At 57.5% G+C, this 17,994-nt stretch overlaps 2 protein-coding genes across 3 annotated transcripts; one reads left to right on the top strand and one right to left on the bottom strand.

Annotated features, from left to right (window-relative positions):
* Window positions 1–7,597: 7,597 nt before the first annotated feature.
* CCDC85B (coiled-coil domain containing 85B) lies at window positions 7,598–9,420 on the bottom strand. Its single transcript, XM_067544146.1, has one exon. The coding sequence runs from the start codon at window positions 8,763–8,765 to the stop codon at window positions 8,160–8,162; it is 606 nt and encodes a 201-aa protein (XP_067400247.1). The 5' UTR covers window positions 8,766–9,420; the 3' UTR covers window positions 7,598–8,159.
* Window positions 9,421–11,668: 2,248 nt separating this feature from the next.
* On the top strand, window positions 11,669–17,512 carry FIBP (FGF1 intracellular binding protein). Of its 2 annotated transcripts, XM_067544462.1 has the most exons (11): window positions 11,669–11,717; window positions 11,990–12,174; window positions 12,566–12,764; window positions 13,191–13,317; window positions 13,767–13,867; window positions 14,361–14,494; window positions 14,879–14,987; window positions 15,230–15,293; window positions 15,941–16,027; window positions 16,697–16,794; window positions 17,174–17,512. In XM_067544462.1, exons 2-11 carry the CDS (start codon window positions 12,090–12,092, stop codon window positions 17,241–17,243), a joined length of 1,074 nt encoding a protein of 357 aa, XP_067400563.1. In that variant the 5' UTR covers window positions 11,669–11,717; window positions 11,990–12,089; the 3' UTR covers window positions 17,244–17,512. The 2 variants fall into 2 exon arrangements, with proteins under 2 accessions (XP_067400563.1, XP_067400564.1); XM_067544463.1 differs by lacking the exon at window positions 11,669–11,717 and having other exon boundaries at window positions 12,028–12,174; window positions 12,508–12,764.
* Window positions 17,513–17,994: the final 482 nt, after the last annotated feature.

Genomic DNA, 17,994 nt, shown 5'->3' with positions numbered 1-17,994 from the left:
TGGATTCCGCCAACACCTGGGACTGGGATAAAGCACCTAAATCCTGGGACATGTGCATCCACATGGAGGGGGGAGGGTGATAGGTTGCAAGTTAGAACTGAACCCAACTGGCTCTTAAATATTTGGCCCTTGGGATTACTGGCCCAGTTGTATGTTTGAAGGGAAGCCCAGCTGGAGACGCTTGTGGTGATTAAAAGGACTCAGCAAAGAAATAGCGAACTGAACAAGCAGGTCCCAGCAATTACCAATGAGGGAGAATCAATAGCTTAATGGGTCAAGCGGGGCAGTTGTAGCCTCCCTACTTAATGGGTGCACTATCCTAAACAGCACCTAAACAGGGCACCCAGCACCCCTCCCCGTCCTGGCACCCTAATGCTGGCCCATTGCAGAGGGGAGGCCTGGGGCAGAGGATCAAACCTGCCCCACACTCACCCCACAGCAGCAGCTGCTATCCCAGCTGGGCCTGGCTCCCTGCTCTAGGCATTGCGACCTAGCCCACAGGATCGTAGCACCACTCAAGTTTGGCCCAGCCACCCCCCCCCAGTGCTGCATCTGGAGCAGGGAACCAGGTCCAGCCCCATGGGATGGCAGCCGCAACTGTGGGGTGAGCAGGGGGCAGCTGGACCAAACCTAAGTAGCGCCGTGACCTACTGCTGATTCCTGGCAGTGCAGTCCCACCCGTGGATCCTGGCTACAGTCAATAGAGCAGTTAATTGAACCACAGGCTGAGGGTGACACAAGAAAGAAGGGCTTGGTTTGGCCTGCAGTGGGAGATTTAAGGAGGGAGGCCGAGATCTGCAGCAGTATTTAACTCCCAATGGGAGTAAGGCACCTAAATACCATTGAGGAGCTAGGCCAGATGCAGAAGTGGAGGGTTTTGGCCTCCTTTGTAAAGAAGTCGCTGCCGTTTATCGAACGCCTGTGTTGTGTGCGCCTGAGTGAGTGCGTGAGGCTGGCCACGCCCCCTCATCTGCTTTCTGTCTGGCTGCAGCAGTTTTCTGTCCGAGGTCCTGCCTCATTTTTTGGCGGGGAAGCAAATGAGTCCCGGGGCGTGTGGCCCCCTAGGAAGCAGCTGAGTTGCCTTCCCAGCAAAGAGCCAGAAAAGAGAGGGGCTTATTGCCCTGGGTTGATCCTGACAGGCCAGGTGAGCTTGTGAGGAAAGCAGAAGTGGGGGCCAATCAGGATGGGCGAAGGGCCAGATAAAAATAGCTCTCCTGGACTTGAGGATGCATAATGGGAGTTGGCTGCTGGGACCACAGTGCTGGGCAGCTGTGTTTTGTAGGAGGGGGCTGAACTCTTAGCTACTGGCATCTGTTGCTGGGAATCTGAATTGTGACTTTGGGGTTAGGCTTTTTTGTGCCTGTCTTTCTCCAGCTCTGGGGGGGAGGAATGACTATTTATTTAACCCTTCAGTGAGAATGCAGCTGTGACTCTGTTTCAGTGCTGCTTGAGGTATCTTGGTCCGATAGAGGTGTCATAAGCTGATCTCACTGATTTTTCTCCACTTCCACCCCTGGCTCTTCTCCCCCAAAGATCTGAGACAACAGTGATGGTTAAATCACCTACATGAACACCCCTTTCTAATCCAGGAGTACCTCACTAACCATGGGTGACCAACTGGCAGCAGGGGTTGGTATCTGCTCCCAGGGAGTGATTAACACAGCGGTTTTCCCTACACACTTGACATGGTTGCATAGAGCTGGAACAAAGGAAGAAGTGACGCTCTTAGACGATAACAACAAAAAAAGAGTTCAAACTTCTTTGGCATCCTTTCTTGGGATCTTTTCGCTCACTCCTGTGAGGGGTTAAATGGCACCCAGCAATGGAGCAGGTGGTCAGAGCTTGGAAGAGAGGAAGGATCCCTGGGTGAGTAGCACATTGGTGAAATCTTCCACTTTTTTTTTTCTCCCCTCTCTCTAGGTGGCCAGTCCTGGAGAGGGAAGGGTAGGTAGCTTTTGTGGGGTTGCTGGCTTGAGAAATAGCACTTCTCTTCCTCAAGGAGTTATGTGAGGGTCTGTCTACACTGCAATTAAACAGTCTCTTAGCCTGAGTCAGCTGGCATGGGCCAGCTGCTGGTGTCTAACTGAAGTGTAGACACATCCTCAGAGGGATCAGTCTCCCCTTTGCTCTGCAGGGGCTGCTCTGAAATCAGTTAGGTGATCGCTGCATTCTGGCTGCAGCTGGTGTAGCCCAGTTCTCTGGTCGTATCTAGGCTTTACGTCATTGTGGAAATTCCCATTGTGAATGACTCTTTCCTTGCAAAATCCGATTTGGTAACTGCCTGCAGACGCTCTTCCAAAACATGCTAAACAGGATACGTGCAGGACCCAGGCTGAAAGCAGTGAGGTCAGCCTTCCGCCTTGGGTAACAGACACGGGGGCAGATACCAAGCTTCTCCTCTTATGACAGTTGTGAGACAAGAAATGAAGGGTGTATTCCTGAGGGCTAACCTAGGTGTGAGGTGATGGCTGCTTACCCACTGACTCTTAACCTAGAGACACGCAAAGCCTTTTACATTTCTGATCAGAGTAAATTCCATTTAACATCAGACAATAACAGTTTCCCGGGACCAAGGGAACATGGGTCTGTGCCTCTCAGTGAGGGTTACCCCAGTATAATGATGGTAAACAAATCACTCCTAAATGACAGCCATGTATCGATCATGGCTATCTGGCCCATTACTGCTCTATCTCAGCATGCCACAACCTTTAATGTATCCCCTGGAGGGAAGTGCTGTTATCCCCATGTTACAGATGGGGAAACTGAGGCACTGAGATGAAGGGTAAAATTTTACAAATCACCTAACTGGTATGTGAGCCCATCTTTGTGCACTGACTTATCAAACTAGCGAGGAAGGCTTTAAACTAAAGTCAAAGGGAACAAGTAACAAAGGTTAATATAAAAAAAGCAACCTTAACCGAGAGTTAGATATTGTAGGGTGACATGGCAAATTACAATTAGGATCATAGGAGGAACAAGAGGGCAATCAGTGGGAGAGTCTGCTCGACATCTTAGATGTCTAAACACAAATGCAAGGCAGAGGCGTGCACAAGGGGGGGCAAGTAGGGGTGCAGGCTCCCCCATAATCAGCAGGGACACAACTCTTCCGACCCTGGGGCTGTGGTGGTAAGGGGTACAGACAGTGCCCCTCCAAAAGTGATCAAATATTTATTCCTGTGCACGCCCCGATGCAAAGTGTATGGGGAAAGAACAGGAAGTACTGGAAATATTAGTAGGTGAGTTAAATTATGCCTTAATTGGCATCCCAGAGACTTGGTGGGATAAGCCTCAGGGCTTGAATATTGGTATAGAGGGGAATGGCTTGTTTAGGAAGGATAAGCAGGGTAAAAAGGCAGGAGGGGGATGCATTAGACATCAAGAACATGCGTGCTTGTTCTGAAGTCCAGAAGAAGGTGAGAGGCAGCTCCATTGGGAGTCTCTGGGTAAATATAAAAGGGGGTAAAAATAGGTGTGATGTCATGAAGGGGTGTCTACTATAACCCTCCAAATCAGGGAGAGGAGGTGGATGAGGCATTTCAAGAACAAATAACAGAAACACGCCAAACACAAGCCCTGGCAGTAATGGCGGAGGTTAACTACCCAGACATCAGTTGGGAAAGCAATACGGCAAAGCACAAAATTTCCAATAAGTTCTTGGCATGTATTGGGGACCCCTTTTTGTTCCATAAAGTGGAGGTAGTAACCAGGAGGGCAGCCACTGTAGATTTGATTCTGCCCAACAAGGAGGAGTTGGTAGCAAATCTGGAGGTGAAAGGCAATCTGGGTGAAAGTGATCACGAAACGATAGATTTCATGGTTCTAAGGAAAGCAGCAGATTCTGCTTTCATGACTATGCAAGAGCAGGAGAATAAAATGGACTTCACAAACTGGGAGTCGTATCTAGTGAGATCCTGCAGGGGTCAGTCCTCGGTCCAGTACTAGTCAATATTTTCATTAATGACTTGGATAATGGAGTGCAGAGTGTGCTTATAAAATTTGTGGATGACCCCAAGCTGGGAGGGGTTGCAAGCACTTTGGAGGACACGATTAGAATTCAAAACAATCTTGGCAAATGAGAGAATTGGTCTGAATTGAACAAGATGAAATGTAATGAAGACAAGTGCAAGGTACTGCACTTGGGAAGGAAAAAATCAAATGCCTAACTACAAAATGGGGGAGAACTGGCTAGCTGGTAGCGCTGCTGAAAAGGATCCCTTGTGGCTGAGGTGTTTGCTCTGTGCTCTTTTTAACTAGGGGTGGTTTTAAACCTGCCAGTGATGGGGGTGTGGGTTGCACATGGGCTTGAGTAGACTTGATGTGTCATAGATCCACAGCTCTGGTGCTCTCGCACGGTTCTGGAACAGTCTCTGGGAGGACCCCTTCAGTGTGTCTGCCCCCTTTAGAGTCACTCTTGCTGGGGTCAGTCACCTGATTTTGCCGCCTCCTGGGCCTGAACCTTGGAGCCTTCAGCACCCCTGCTTCATTTCGTGAGCGCCCTTGGGCGAGTCCACCTGAGCTGGACATGTGGGGGAGACTTGTACAGCCAAAGGGAGCACTGCACCCCTAGTTTTCTTAAAGTGGAGTGACTCAGCCAGAGTCGTAAAAGCAGGAGGGTTTATTCGCTGTCTGGAACACAGCATAGAAAACAGCATAGTCCCTCTGGGTCAGTCCCTGAGCCCTCTGGTCCCCCTTTAGTCCTGGTACAGGAATGTCCCCCAGCTTTCAGCAGCCTGCACTTAAAAACCCCACCTGGCCCCTCCTCAGTCCTTTGTCCTCGTTCCCAGCAACCATTGTCACTGGCCCCCCTTCTTAGCCCTTTGTTCTCCACCTGGTCACAGCTGGCTGGCTTCCTAAGGAGGGTGGCTGGGCCATCCATGGTGGTTAGTCACCAGGTGCCAAATGTCTGGACAATTGGGATGGCTGTGGTCTTGTTGGATTCTCCGTACCCCAAGGCACCGCACTGCCGGGTGTCAGTCATACCTGGATCTCTGAGTCTCTGCAAAGACTAAACAACCTTTTCCCACCAGCTAGTTAACCAAGCACCACGTAGGGGAAACTGAGGCACATTCAATATTCATACAAAATATTATGAAAAAAATTCCCACTCTGTGTCTCATGGGTTTTCCTTGTCCTGGTGAATCCACAGGCTGACAGAACCGGGTTTGAGCTGAGCTAAGTGTAACCACATGCAGATTATTTCAGTCTTTAACCTGGTGGAGCTTCAGCATTTGGATCCAGTACCAGGTACCAAATGGGCCTGGGAAGGACAGCTGTGAAGATTGTATAGAGTCTGAATAAACATTTTAAGAACAATAGACATGACTCAGTTTTCCCACTTGCTGTGTGTTGCTACCCACTGGTTTTGTAGGAGTTAATGTCTCCTCTGGGCCAGGGACAATAACCGATGTGGGCTGGTCTCTCCACCTGTCTGGGTTGAAAGGAACGCATGATCGACAACAGGCTGTGTATGAATAGAGGACACTGGAGAGATGATAGGAGATCCCAGGACCGGGTATTAAATCTTAACGACTGGCAGCTAAGGAGGCAGGACGTGGGAACGTGGAAGGGTGGCTTCTGGGGTCAAAGGAGATGCCAGGAGACAGTGTGAAGGACTCAGCTGACCAGACAGAGAAACAGTGCATCCCCCCCATTCTCCCCACAGCTCCCTTGGTGCCACCAGCCCCCTGTCCTCTATTTCAGAGACTCCCTCCATTCTCCCCCCAGCCAGGGTTTCTGTCTGCCCAACCATCTCCCTCTGTGCATCACTCACACTACCAAGATCCCCTTTCTTCCCCCTGCCAGAGGCTCTCCATGCCTTTTCCATACCAGGTCCCCCAGGCCGTGCCAGGGCCTGTGGATACCCCCTCTGTTTTTTCTGGTTTCCCCTGAAATCCATAGGGTGCTGCCTGGTGGGCCCGAGGCTGGTCCCTGACATTGTGGAACTGACTGGCAGCAGTGTTCAAAGGTTATCGTGTTATTGACAGAAACATGCCTTTGAGTAGGGACTTTGCCCACACAGTCAGGCAGAGCTGGGGCCAGGAGGGTGGCTGTTATTTGTATCAGGGAAGCACCAGGAGGCCCCAGGCGGGGATTGGAGCCCTGCTGTGTTGGATACGGTGCCGTGTTCTTGGCCCCCCTCAGTCTAGGGGGTGCTAAGGTCTAAGCTTGCACTCAAGCAGGGCCCAGGGGGGAGGAGCAGAAGCAAGGATTAGTGGGTCGGCAGGTGGCTGGGGACCTCACCCCCACGCTCTATTATGCATGGTGCTGGGGGGGAAGGGGAGTGGGGTATCACCTGCCCACCCACTCCTGCAAGGGCCCAGTGAGGCAGCACAAACACAAGTGCTAACTCCTGTCTGTTGGGGGCTTGAAACTCCCCCAGCCCACTCCGTGCAGCACATCCGTGCCCCTAGTGTGGGGTTAGCACTGACTGTGTGGGGAGAACGTCCCACGGTCTCTGCAGCTCAGCGCCCCCTACTGTCTCCCTGGGGTACTGGGGTCAGCACGGACTGTGAGGCTAGAACCCCCCTTCTCTCTACAGCACAGTGCCAGCTCCTGTGGGGTGAGGCATGGGGGCCGGCCCTGACTGTGAGGGGAGAGCACCCCCTGCTGGCAGCCCAGTGCTCTCTTGGCAAGCTACCAGGTCTCCACAGGCAACGTTGCTGAAAGCCAAGTAGCTGCCCTTGCTGCCTACCATGCTCCCCTCGGGTGAGTCAAGGAACAGCCTCTCCACAGATCCTCCCAGCCCAGAGGCTCCTGGGCTGTGCAGAGCTGGGGCGGGGGAGCCGGACTGCTGATATCAGCTCTTCGTTATCATAGCCTCCAGAGCCGGACAGCTGCTTCCTGGCCTGGCAGCCCTTTGTCTCTGAGATGTGGCCGGCCAGGAAGGGATGGCGAGAGGAAGGTGGGATCGCTCTTCTGAACAAGATGTGGGGAACTAGTTACTCAGGGAGTCTGGACTATCCAGCCTGTCCCCTTGGAACACAGCCCTGCTATCTCAGCCCCAGGCTCTCTCTTCCCCCATCGCCCCCCCCCCCGCTCTTCTGGGATCCCTCAGTCCCAACCCACAACCCCCTGCTAGCCCAGCATCCCACCTTCATTTCCCAAGTCTCCCAACCCTTTATCCCCTACCCTGGATATTTCTATGGGGCTGGGACGTAGTGGGTGGATATGTCACCCTAAGAGCATAGGGGTTAAGCTCTTCCCCCCCCCCCTCTAGCTTTCTTTCTATAGCTGACCTGGGGTGTCACTGCAACATCTTTTCTATTGCGGCTGATCAGGAAATCCCACACTAGGAGTCAGGAAATCGAGATAGCAAGGAAGTGTGAAATTCAAAAAGAGAGAAAACAGGGAAGTGCAAACTCAAAACATCCTGAAGTCTAAAAGCAAGGGCCTGGTGATCTGTAGGAACTGGAAAAACCTGAGACCCATGAAAAGAAAATGACAATAAAATCTCTCTCATGTCTCCTTACTCCCTCCCCCCGCCCTCGCCCCCCCCCCCCCCCACACGGGGCAAAACCATGGAGGATACAAAATTCTGGACTCTGGCAACCAGAGAAGCAAGAAATCACCCATCACGAGACACCGACTGTGCCCTAAATTGCAATGTTAAAACATTTATTATTTTTACTTGGGGGGATGGGGGGAATTGCCCAACCTGCCCCAGCCCCGAAACCCAGAAGCGGCAAAATCTTCACAAGAGCTGGCCTAAGCCAACACAACCCTCTACCCGCCCACCCCCTCAGTCACATTGCGCTCACTGCACCTCGGGGTTGAAGTTAGCACCTGGGGATGGGAGAGGGGCTGGAGAAGCCAAAAGAGACGCTGCTGCTTGCAAGGGGGGGTGGCACCCAAAGTGCATTGTTGACCTGCCCCCAGCTCCGATAATCCACACGGTGGTGACCTTCCCTCCTCTGCAGCGCCCCCTCCCCAGCTCCCAGGGGCGAGACCCCCACCACCCAGCCTGGGGAATCCTCTGCTCTTCAATCCTTGCGCTGGGGACGCGTGAGTGAAGACACTAGGGAGCTGCTCCCTTAAGGGAGGGCACCTGGCCCCCCCATCCCCTCCAGTCCCTTGGGGGAGTGCAGTCCTGGGGGCAGGCCCCCGGGGAGGTCTCTAGTCTAGAGGGGGGGTCCTGGCCACCCGCCCCCTCGGGAGAGTCTCTAGTCCTCGGGCGAGCAGGCCAGGTGCAGCTGGTCCGGGCTGCCCACGCTGCCGGTGCTGGAGCTGCCGTCGCCCAGGTCCCGGGGCCCGCAGGGCAGGCTGAGCTCCGAGGAGCCGACGGGGCTGCTGTCGGCCCGGGCGGCGCACTCCTCCTCCAGCGCCAGGCAGAGCGCTTTCAGCTCCAGGTTGTCGGCGGCCAGGCGCTCCTGCAGCCCCTCCAGTCCGGCCAGCTTGTGCAGGCAGGCGGCCAGCTCGTCCCGCAGCACCCGGGCCGCCTGCTGCCCGAAGAGCTGCCAGTCCCGGGCCAGCCGCTTGGCCTTCAGCCGGTCGTCGTCCAGGAAGCAGCAGAGGTCGCGGAGCTCGCGGTTCTCGGCCGCCAGCCGCTCGTTCACCTGCTTCAGCTCGCGGATCTCCCGCAGATGCTCCTGCAGCTGCCGATTGACGCCCTGGATCAGCCGCCCCCGCTGCACCAGCGCCGCCAGCTTCTCCGCCTCCTCCTGCCGCAGCCGCCGCACCAGCTCCTCCTTGCTGCAGCCCCCCAGCTCCGCGTCGCTCAGCTGGGCCAGAGCGCGGCCGGCCGCCGGCTCGCCGGCCTCGCTGCCCATGGTGCTGCCGCAAGGTGGATCCGGCTCCCCCGCCCCTTCCAGCGCCGCCACCCCGCCTCCTCCCGCTGGCAGAGCAGATCAGCCTCCGGCCGGCAGCCTCCGGCGCGCACGGCCCCCCCCCAACCACAGGTCTTGGCTCTTTCGGGGCGCACGGGGCCCCCTTCTCCTCCGGCGCGCACGGCCCCCCTTCTCCGGCTCAGGGCGCACGGGGCCCCTCTCAACCACCGTGCTTGGCTCTTTCGCGGCGCACGGGCCCCATTGGCCCACGAAGTGGCTCTTTTGGGGCGCAGGCCCCCCGCCAAGCACGGACTCTGGCTCGTGGGAAGCGCGCAATCCCTTTCTTTGTGGGCACGCACCGCCTTAGAGGACGAGTCTCAGCTTCTCCGGGGGAAGGAGGCGCCCGAGCGACCCCGGTCTCCTCCAAGGCGCAGCGTCCCCAGGGACTTTCAGCACCGCACGGCTCCGGCTGGTCCGGGCTGACCCCGGCGGAGGGAGAGGATGATGGTTCCCCTCCCCCTCCCCCTCCTTCCCGGAGTGGGGGATCCCGGCCGAGGCTGCGTCCCGGCGGTGATGGTCTGTGCGGGGGGAGCCGGTTCACTGCAAGCGGCACATCCTGCGGCCGGGAAGCGGGACCCGCCGGGGACAGGGGGTGATAGCGGGGCTGCGGCTCGGAGCGCTGCTGGGGAGGATGGGGAGGGGAAGCGGGGGGAGGGAGCCGTGACGTGGGAATAACAATGGGAAAGGCAAAAATGCCGGCACCACCGGCGGGGCGGCTCCGGGGGAGGCTATAAGGGGGGGGGGGGGAGATAGCAGGCTGGGGGGAGGGGTGGCTAGAATGGACAGCTCGGGACTGGGAGGGGCTGGAGGATCTAGATCGGGTGGGGGTGGGGACAGCGGCGGCGGGGCGGGGGGCACAGGTGCATGCGATGGAGACGGGGACACGGGGAACTCGGGTTGGGGGAAGGAGATGGGGGGATTAGTGCATGGCAGGGTAAAGGGGGGAAGGGCGGGGAGGTCTAGGTCACGTGGCTGGGGCTGGGGGCGGGGGCACATGTCAGAGCAAGGGTGATGGGTGTCTAGGAAGGAGATGGGGGCAGGTGCTCGGGAGCGGGTGCCGGTGATAGGGCTGGTGGCAGGTCTCCCCCAGGGGTGTTTGGGGGGGGGGGCTGAGTGCGCTGGGACAGTACGGTCTGCCTGTGACAGGTGTGAACGTGTGACACTCTGGGTTTATTATTGTCGAGTGATAAGGCACCTGGGGTCCCCTCTGAACTGAACCTGTTATGGTTGGGAGGGGAGGGAATCGATGGACCCTACAGAGGAAAACGCCCCCTACCCAGCCACTGCCCCACTCCCTGCAGAAACCCCCAGCACCATGTTGCCGGGGGACAGCGCCTCCTAGCGAGCCCACCCCCACACCAGCAACTTCTCCCATTGCCCAGCTGGGCCCCCCCCCCTCCCCCGCCCAGTGTTCTGAACAGGAGGGGAGGGGCCGCCAGGATTCCTGTCCCGGAGACAGGAAGGATGTTGGGCTACAATGGAAGAGGAGCTGTGGGGGCGGGGGTGAGGAAGTGCTGTTAACCGTTAAGGCCCCAGGCAGGCCTGGGGTGCTAACACCCCCATCCCCCGACACAGGGACGGCAAGGAAGGGGGCTGCTGTCTGTGAAGGGGCTAAAGGAAGTGGTGGAGAAGGGCACTGAGCAAAGGGGCTTTGAACCCAGGAGTGATCCCTGGCGAGGAGGGTGGTCAGGGGATTGAATCCAGGCATCTGCGGGGCATTTCCAGCAGGGAGGAGGTGGGTGGGTGGAACCCAGGAGTGGTTCCTAGCAGAGAGGGGGCTGAGGGGTTCAACAGCCGGAGTGGGTGGGACGACAGAGCAATCACTAGCAGGGAGGGAGGTTGGGGATTGAACCCATGAATCCAGAGGTCATTCCCTAGCAGGGAGGGGGGTTGGGGTGTACCCCATAGCTGGCAGATAGATCCAGATTCCTGCAATGCCAGGGCTGGTGGGAACAAAGGGCCTGTGTGTTCCCGCTGGGACATTGGCAGCGTGGGCAGTGGGGGAGCAATAGAGGCCTTGGTGGGGGAGGGAGGGGAAGCTGGAGCATGGGCAGAAGGCAGGAAGGGGAGAGGTGGGGACAAGGGGCTGGGAAGAAGAGACCGCAGGGCACCTCACTCAGGGTTACAGATTGTGCCCTCCCCAGGAGACCTCAACCTTGGCAGGAACAGAGCTGGGATTGGACGGCAGGAAAATCCAGCTCTGCAGAGAGTTGGGGTGGGGGCTGTTCTCACTTCGGATTCAGAACTGCCCCAGCACAGTGCAACGGATCCCTATATGGACAAGTCCCACCCCAGACATGGCTGCATCTCACCTCCTAGCAAGAGACTAGAAACAGCAGAAGGCAAGCTGCCAGCTGGTGGCAGCTGAGCTGCTACAGAGAAAGCCGGGGAATCTATCCTGTTCACAGCCTCTGAGGGGGATAAAACTTCCTCCTCTGCCCCCCAAACCCTCCCTGTAACGGCAGCAGAGGACAAAGGAGACCCCAGGGACACCAGACGCAACGCTGAGGGGCGCCCGGGGAACGGGGTGGGAGAGATCTCTGGGGAACGGTGACCCCCCCCCCCGAAATTCCATCTCCTGAGATACGCCCCCTTCCCCTAATCCACATTAAATCATTGGCTGGAGCAGCGCCAGGACGTCCTCCTGTCGGACCCAGATCGGAGTCCTGGCTCCCAGCCCCTGCTCTAACCACTAGTCCCCCCCTCTCCTCCCGAGTCCCAGAACTAGGGGCAGAAAAGAACCCAGGAGTCCTGGCCCCTGGCTGCTTGGTTTGCTCACACGCAGCTGGCTCCGCCCCGTACAGGGTGACGCGTGCTGCGATGCGGCTGCTGCGACCTGGAAGCAAACAGCTCCGGGGTCATATGGAAAGTGTCAGTCGGGGGAGAGCTGCGCAGGTTCGTCTCGTCTCTGTGCCCCGGCGGGGGCTGGGAGCCAGGACTCCTGGGTTCTTCAATCCCCAGCCCTGGCAGGGGAGTGGGGTCCAGTGGTTAGAGCAGGGTGGGGCTGGGAGCCAGGACTCCTGGGTTCTATCCCCAGCTCTAGGAGGGGAGGGGTCTAGTAAAGCAGGGGGACTGGAGGCGGGATTCCCTGGCTCTCAGTTACTGTGTCATGGAGAGGTCCCCATGATGCTAAACCCACCCCACTTTCCCCCTTTTTCTCCCCACAGACTCCCTGTCTCTTCTCTGGGGGCCAGCAGTGGGCAGCAGGGAGTTGGGGTCTCGCTGGTGGAGCCTGGGCTGGGCCCGGCTGAACTGGTGCTGTGGGCGATGACCAACGACCTGGACATCTTCGTGGGGAACACCACGCTGATCGACGAGGAGGTGTACCGGCTCTGGCTGGATGGGTACTCAGGTACAGAAGGGTCGAGGGCTGGTTGCCAGGATTCTGTCCCTGGCCTGTGAGTGGAAGTAGGATCTAAGTGGGTTAGAGCAAGGGGTGGCAGGAGGTCAGGACTCCTGTGTTCTACCCCCAGCTCTGGGAGAAGAGTAAATCTGGGTGTTCCCCCCCCCCCCCAAAACGTGTCTGTGCCTCAGTTTACCCTGGTGCTTTGCTAGTGCCTAGGTGGGAGATAAGATGCTTGTCCCATTGACCTCTGCCCCCCCTCCAATAGTGGGGGGTGAGGGATGGGGTCTGGCCCCGCCCCCATGCGCTGATGTGACTTATGAGCCCTTTCCCCCCTGTCAGTGAGTGATGCGGTGGGGGACTGACCCTGCTGACCTAAGCCCCTTGCCCTCCCCCACAGTGAATGATGCGGTGGGCCTGCGACTGCACAGTGGGATCCTGGAGCAGACGGGGGCCACAGTGGATGTGCTGCAGAGTGACACCATGGATCATTACCGCACCTTCCACATGCTGGAGCGCCTGCTGCACACCCCTTCCAAGCTCATCCACCAGCTACACTTCCAGATACCTCCCTCCCGCCAGGCCATGCTCATCGAGAGGTGGGGGGCACAGGGCTGGGGGGAAGAAGGGGCTGGACCCAAGGGTGGGGAGAGGCCAGATAGAAGCCAGGAGGGAAGGCAGGAGGCTGGGTGGGGAAAGCTTGGTCCAAGGTTGGGGGGAGGAAGGGAGGAGGAAAGTGGGCCTGAGGCTGGGGGACTGGGAAAGGAGGAAGCCCCCCATGGCCGAATGGGAGAGGGGAAGCTGGGCCCAGGTTGGGTGTGACCCTGGGGCTCCAACGAGTGGGGAGTGTCTGAGGCACAGGGTGAGAGGGAGGATGTCTGAGACTCCACTGGGGCGATAGGGGAGTTTGAACATCAGGGGGTAGGGGGTGTCTGAAGCACTAGTGGGGCGGAGAGGGGGCATCTGCTGTGTGTGGGATAGGGTTGTCTGAGGTGCCCTCTGTCTCCCCCTCCATGTGGTGGCAGGTACTACGCCTTCGATGACGCCTTCGTGCGCGAGGTGCTCGGCAAGAAGCTCTCCAAGGGCACCAAGAAGGACCTGGATGACGTCAGCACCAAGACAGGCATCACCCTCAAGAGCTGCCGGCGCCAGGTACGGCTCAGCCCAGGGCTCCCATGAATCTCTGGGGCAGCAGGTACTATCGGACTCAAGCTGGCAGCTCTCATGAGCCTCTGGGACAGTGACCCTTCTCAGGTCACAGGCCAGGGGTTCCCATGAGCGTCTAGGTCAGTGGCTCCCCTCAGGCCCTGAGCCAGCAGCTCCCATGAGCCTATAGGGCAGTGGCCTCTGTCAGAACATGGACTAGGGACTCCCATGAGTCTCTGGGGCAGCAGTTCCTGTCAGGACACAGGCTAGGGATTGCCATGAGCGTCCTACACAACCAAACCTATCTGGAGCCTGGCCAGGGGATTCCCAGGAGCCTCTGGGGCAGTGGCTTCCATCAGGCCCTGGGTGAGGCGACTGGCTGGCGCAGGGTGGCGGGAAATGGGGTATGGGGTTCTTCTCCACCGGGGCTCTGACTCCCCCTTCCCCTTCCTCAGTTTGACAACTTCAAGCGGGTGTTTAAGGTGGTGGAGGAGATGCGGGGGTCCCTGGTGGAGAACATCCAGCAGCATTTCCTGCTCTCTGACCGGCTGGCCAGGTAACAGGTTGGGGGGTACCACTGGGACATACCGTGACGTAGCTCCGCCCTTGGGTGTCCCTGCTGGGTAGGCTTGACCTTTCTTACCCCACACAGAGCCCTCTACCAGGGTAGGGATTCCTGGAGCAGTGAGACTGGGAATTAACATCCCTTTAGGATGCCTGGGCTCCCCCTCAGTGATTGGCTCAGGCTCTCTGCATACTCAGGTAGAAATGATCACGTGACTCCAGGAGCTGGAACCCTGGGCTTGAGTCTGCAGCCCCTGAGCCATCAGCTGGGCCTGCTCAGCACAGACCTGAGCTACTCTGAGCCATTCTTTCAGATCAGGGTCAGTGCTTGGATGGGAGATGTCCAAAGGGAACACAAAGAGGTGCTTTCCCTTGGCAGTCAGTGCTGGCCCCAATGCCATGCTGTGCTGCAGGGAGTGGGGTGGGGGGTTAGGGAGATGGGGAATGTTTTGACTCAGCGTATGACACCCTTCTACCCGCCCCAGGGACTACGCTGCCATCGTCTTCTTTGCGAACAGCCGCTTCGAGACGGGGAAGAAGAAGCTGCAGTTCCTGACCTTTGAGGATTTCGCTTACTGTGCCGAGCAGATGATCCAGAACTGGACACTGGGAGCCGTGGGTGAGACTGGGGACCCCCTACTTGGGAGGAGATGGGGCAAATCATAGCCCCTGGAGAGCTGCGCCTGTACCGCTCCTGGCACAATGATTAAAAACCAACGGTTGGTGCTATTGGGACCTGCTTTACTCCACCGGGGAGGAGACAGGCAACATCACACGTAGCTCAGCTTGGTTCTGCAGGGTTGTGCTGTGGGGAATACACCAGCTGGACTTCCCCTAGAACTGGGAGCTACCCACTGTGGTCCCAGACTTATTCCCATCTCTGTGTAAACAGTCCCCATGGCCCACTCCAGAGATGTCTGCATCTGATAGCTGGGTTAGGAATCCCTGTATAAACAACCCCTGCACCCCAAAGCTTTCTCCCATTGTCCACCTGCTCCCCCAGACTCCAATGTGGACGACATGGACGTGGATCTGGATAAGGAATTCCTGCAGGAACTCAAGGAGCTAAAGGTGCTGATTGCTGATAAGGACATGCTTGATCTGCATAGGAGGTACAGGCCTGATGTGGGTAGGGCTGGGAGGGGAGTGGGGTCTAGTGGGTTAGAGTGGGGGGAGGGGGGGCTGGAAACCAGAACTCCTGGGTTCTCTTCTCCATGTGGCCTGCACTGTAGTGTATGGGGTGGAGCTGAGAAAAGCAGCATTTTTGGGGGTGTCTGTTCTGTCCATATCCAAGCCTGGGGAGAGCTGGCAGCGGGAGGTGTCCGATGGGCATGACCTCTCTGTCCCTCTGCAGCCTGGTGTGCACATCACTGCGTGGGAAGATCTCAGTGTACAACGAGATGGAAGCCAACTTCAAGGTGTGTCCTGGGGCCAGGGGGGTGTAATGGGGGTGTGGAAGGAGGGATTCCCCCTCCCAGGTCCAAGGAGTCCCCTTCAATGGCCAGGCCTCTGGGTGCTCCTGCCCCCTGTTGGCACCACCTATCAATGCGTTTCTCTTACATTACCTGATCACCTGGGTTCCCCGTGTGCCAGTGAAGGGCTTCAGCCCATGGCCTCTGCAATCAGCTCCGTGTCAGGCTTGTCTGGTGCCACAGCCTCATGCCCTGGACCCCCTGCATCCTTCACCTCCATCTGCACCTGCCATGTCTGAGGTGCTCACCAGGGGGCAGTGTCTGAGCCAGGTTGTCTGGCCCCAGCCAGTGCCACTAGCCTTCTGAGCTTTGAATGCCTGGGGGGTGTTGGGGCCACGGACACCCTCCCCTCAGATCCATCCTCCTCTCATTCTCGGGTGTCCCCAGGAGCCATCTCCACCCTCGGCTCCTGCCCCTCTCCCAGCTTGGAACTGGGAGGCAGGACTCCTGGGTTCTATCCCCTGCTCTGTCACCAACTCACTGAGCGACTGGTGAGTCCCTTCTCCTGAGGGGGGGACTGGTTGTAACTACTCAGATCCCTGAGGTGGGGGGGGGGCTCGGTGACTCTCTGGTGACCTGTCTTGGCCCCACAGAACCTGTCTCGGGCACTGATCAATATGGCCTCCAAGCTGATCCACACCAAAGATGTGCGTGACTTCTTCATAGACCTCGTGGAAAAGGTACCAGTCCCGCATGTGCACCCCCACGCCTCCCCCCATCCCATTCCTACATGCCCAGTGGTCACGGCCCCCACACCAAGACAAAGGGGGCTTCACTGACCTGGTGGAAATGGTACCCCCACATCCATCCCCCAACGTGCACCCCCCACATACACTGCCCCATATATACCAACCCATCTCCTCCTCCCACACACATAGTCTTCTCATATTCAACACCTCTAGGATTTAATGCCTGTGGGTGAGGTGAATTTGGGCTGGCTTGGGGCTCCTGGGCACCCCTAGTCAGGGAGAACCTCCCCGAAAACCAGCCCCCAAAACACGCTTCCAGAGAAAATGAGGGGGAGGGAGATTTGATTCATGGCCTGATCACCCCACAGCTTCCATGCTGGTGGTGTGAGAAGTTGGTTAGTGCCCAGGAGGAGAGGGGGGTTATACTGGGGACTCCGGCCCCTTGGGAACTGGGCTGAGACCCAGTAACTTGACCCACATAGGGAATTATAGACTTGAAGACGGCATCTAGAAGGGAAAGGCCCCAGATCTCATTTCTCTGCTCCCCTGAACCAGCCAGTCCCAATCCCTAGCAAGCTGGGGATGAGAGTGAGGTTATGGGGTGCTGGCCCCCCCCCAGGAACCAGGCTGTCTCTGACCCATTTTCCCTCTTCTCCCCAGTTCATTGAGCCCTGCAAGTCGGATAAGTGGAGCTTGAATGACGTTCGTCTCTTCCTGACGCAGTACACGACGTCAGCTCGCACGTTGGACGCCTTCCGGTAAGTGCCACCCACCAGGGCCGTGGGGGCCACCACCAAAATCACTCCACACAGACTCTCCGTCTGCATTCACTTCCTGTCCTAAGCTCTTGAGCCGCGTTCGTGGCAGCTATTAACCAGCAGCCACACCCTGGAGCTGGCTGCATCTCAACACCGGGTGAGGGATCCTTGTATAAACAGCCTCTACACCCTATCCCAGAGGCAGCTGCATCTTAGCACCAGGTGACGGATCCCTGTGTAAACAGCCTCTGTTCCCCACCCCAGAGGTGGCTGCATCTCAGCTCCAGGCGAGGGTTCCCTGTATAAACAGCCTCCATGCCCCACCCCAGTGGTGGACGCCTCGGTGCCGTTGTCTGACATCCCAGTTCTTTACCTGCAGGCACCAGGCGCTCTGGGATCGGTACATGAGCACCATCAAATCCTGCCTGCTCAAGATGTACCACGACTGACAAGCAGGGAGAGCCCTGACTGTTTTAAATACCTGGCTCTACCGCTGCTCCTTCTGCTTGATCCTGCTGCCCCAGTTCTGTTTACCTGGGCTGCATCTTGGGAGCCCTGATGTGATTTTCCCCCCCTACACACACACACTCACGCTGTCTCCCCCAGGCAGTTCTCAGGGCCGGGCGCTACCTCTCTCCCCCTCCGCCCCCTCCCCAAGATTCCCTTTCTCCATCTTTGGGGTTTTAGCTCGTTTTGGAAAATAAATGGAAGAACCAATTGTTGAATTTGAGTTTTTGTTAGTGGTAGTTCAAACCCTGAGCCTAGCCTGGTATCCCCACCACCAGCACCCCCTGGATTGGAGCTACGGGGCCGGGCCAGCATCTACTTCCCCATCTTTCGACGTCCATGGGAGTCTGGGGCAGGGCCATTTCCAGGAGTTGCTATTTCCTCATGGTCCCAATTTGACTCCTTCCATGACTCATCTCTGAGATTCCCAGGGCTCTGGGGAGACTGTGCCAGGTGTGGGAAGGCTCCCTCAGATCTACCCAGGGCCTAGGGAGAAACACAGAGCCTGAAGCTGAACAAACCAAGTGGGATCTTGAACTGCACCCTGCTACATCTGTGCACACAGCTCGGGGGGAGCCCAGGGCTGGGATAGCAGGGGGCTGCAGGGCAGGACTGAGGGATGCTGGCAGAGTTGTGTTGCTGATTCTACTTAACATAACATACTCTAAATAGGAAATTAAGAGCCAAACTCTT

This window comes from Emydura macquarii, unplaced genomic scaffold (assembly GCF_026122565.2).
Source record: "Emydura macquarii macquarii isolate MOO-44397 ecotype Brisbane River unplaced genomic scaffold, CSIRO-AGI_Emac_v2 contig_968, whole genome shotgun sequence".
NCBI classification, from domain to species: Eukaryota; Metazoa; Chordata; order Testudines; family Chelidae; genus Emydura; species Emydura macquarii.
The sequence above is the reverse complement of the archived record's forward strand: the minus strand, read 5'-3'. Positions and strand labels throughout refer to the sequence as shown.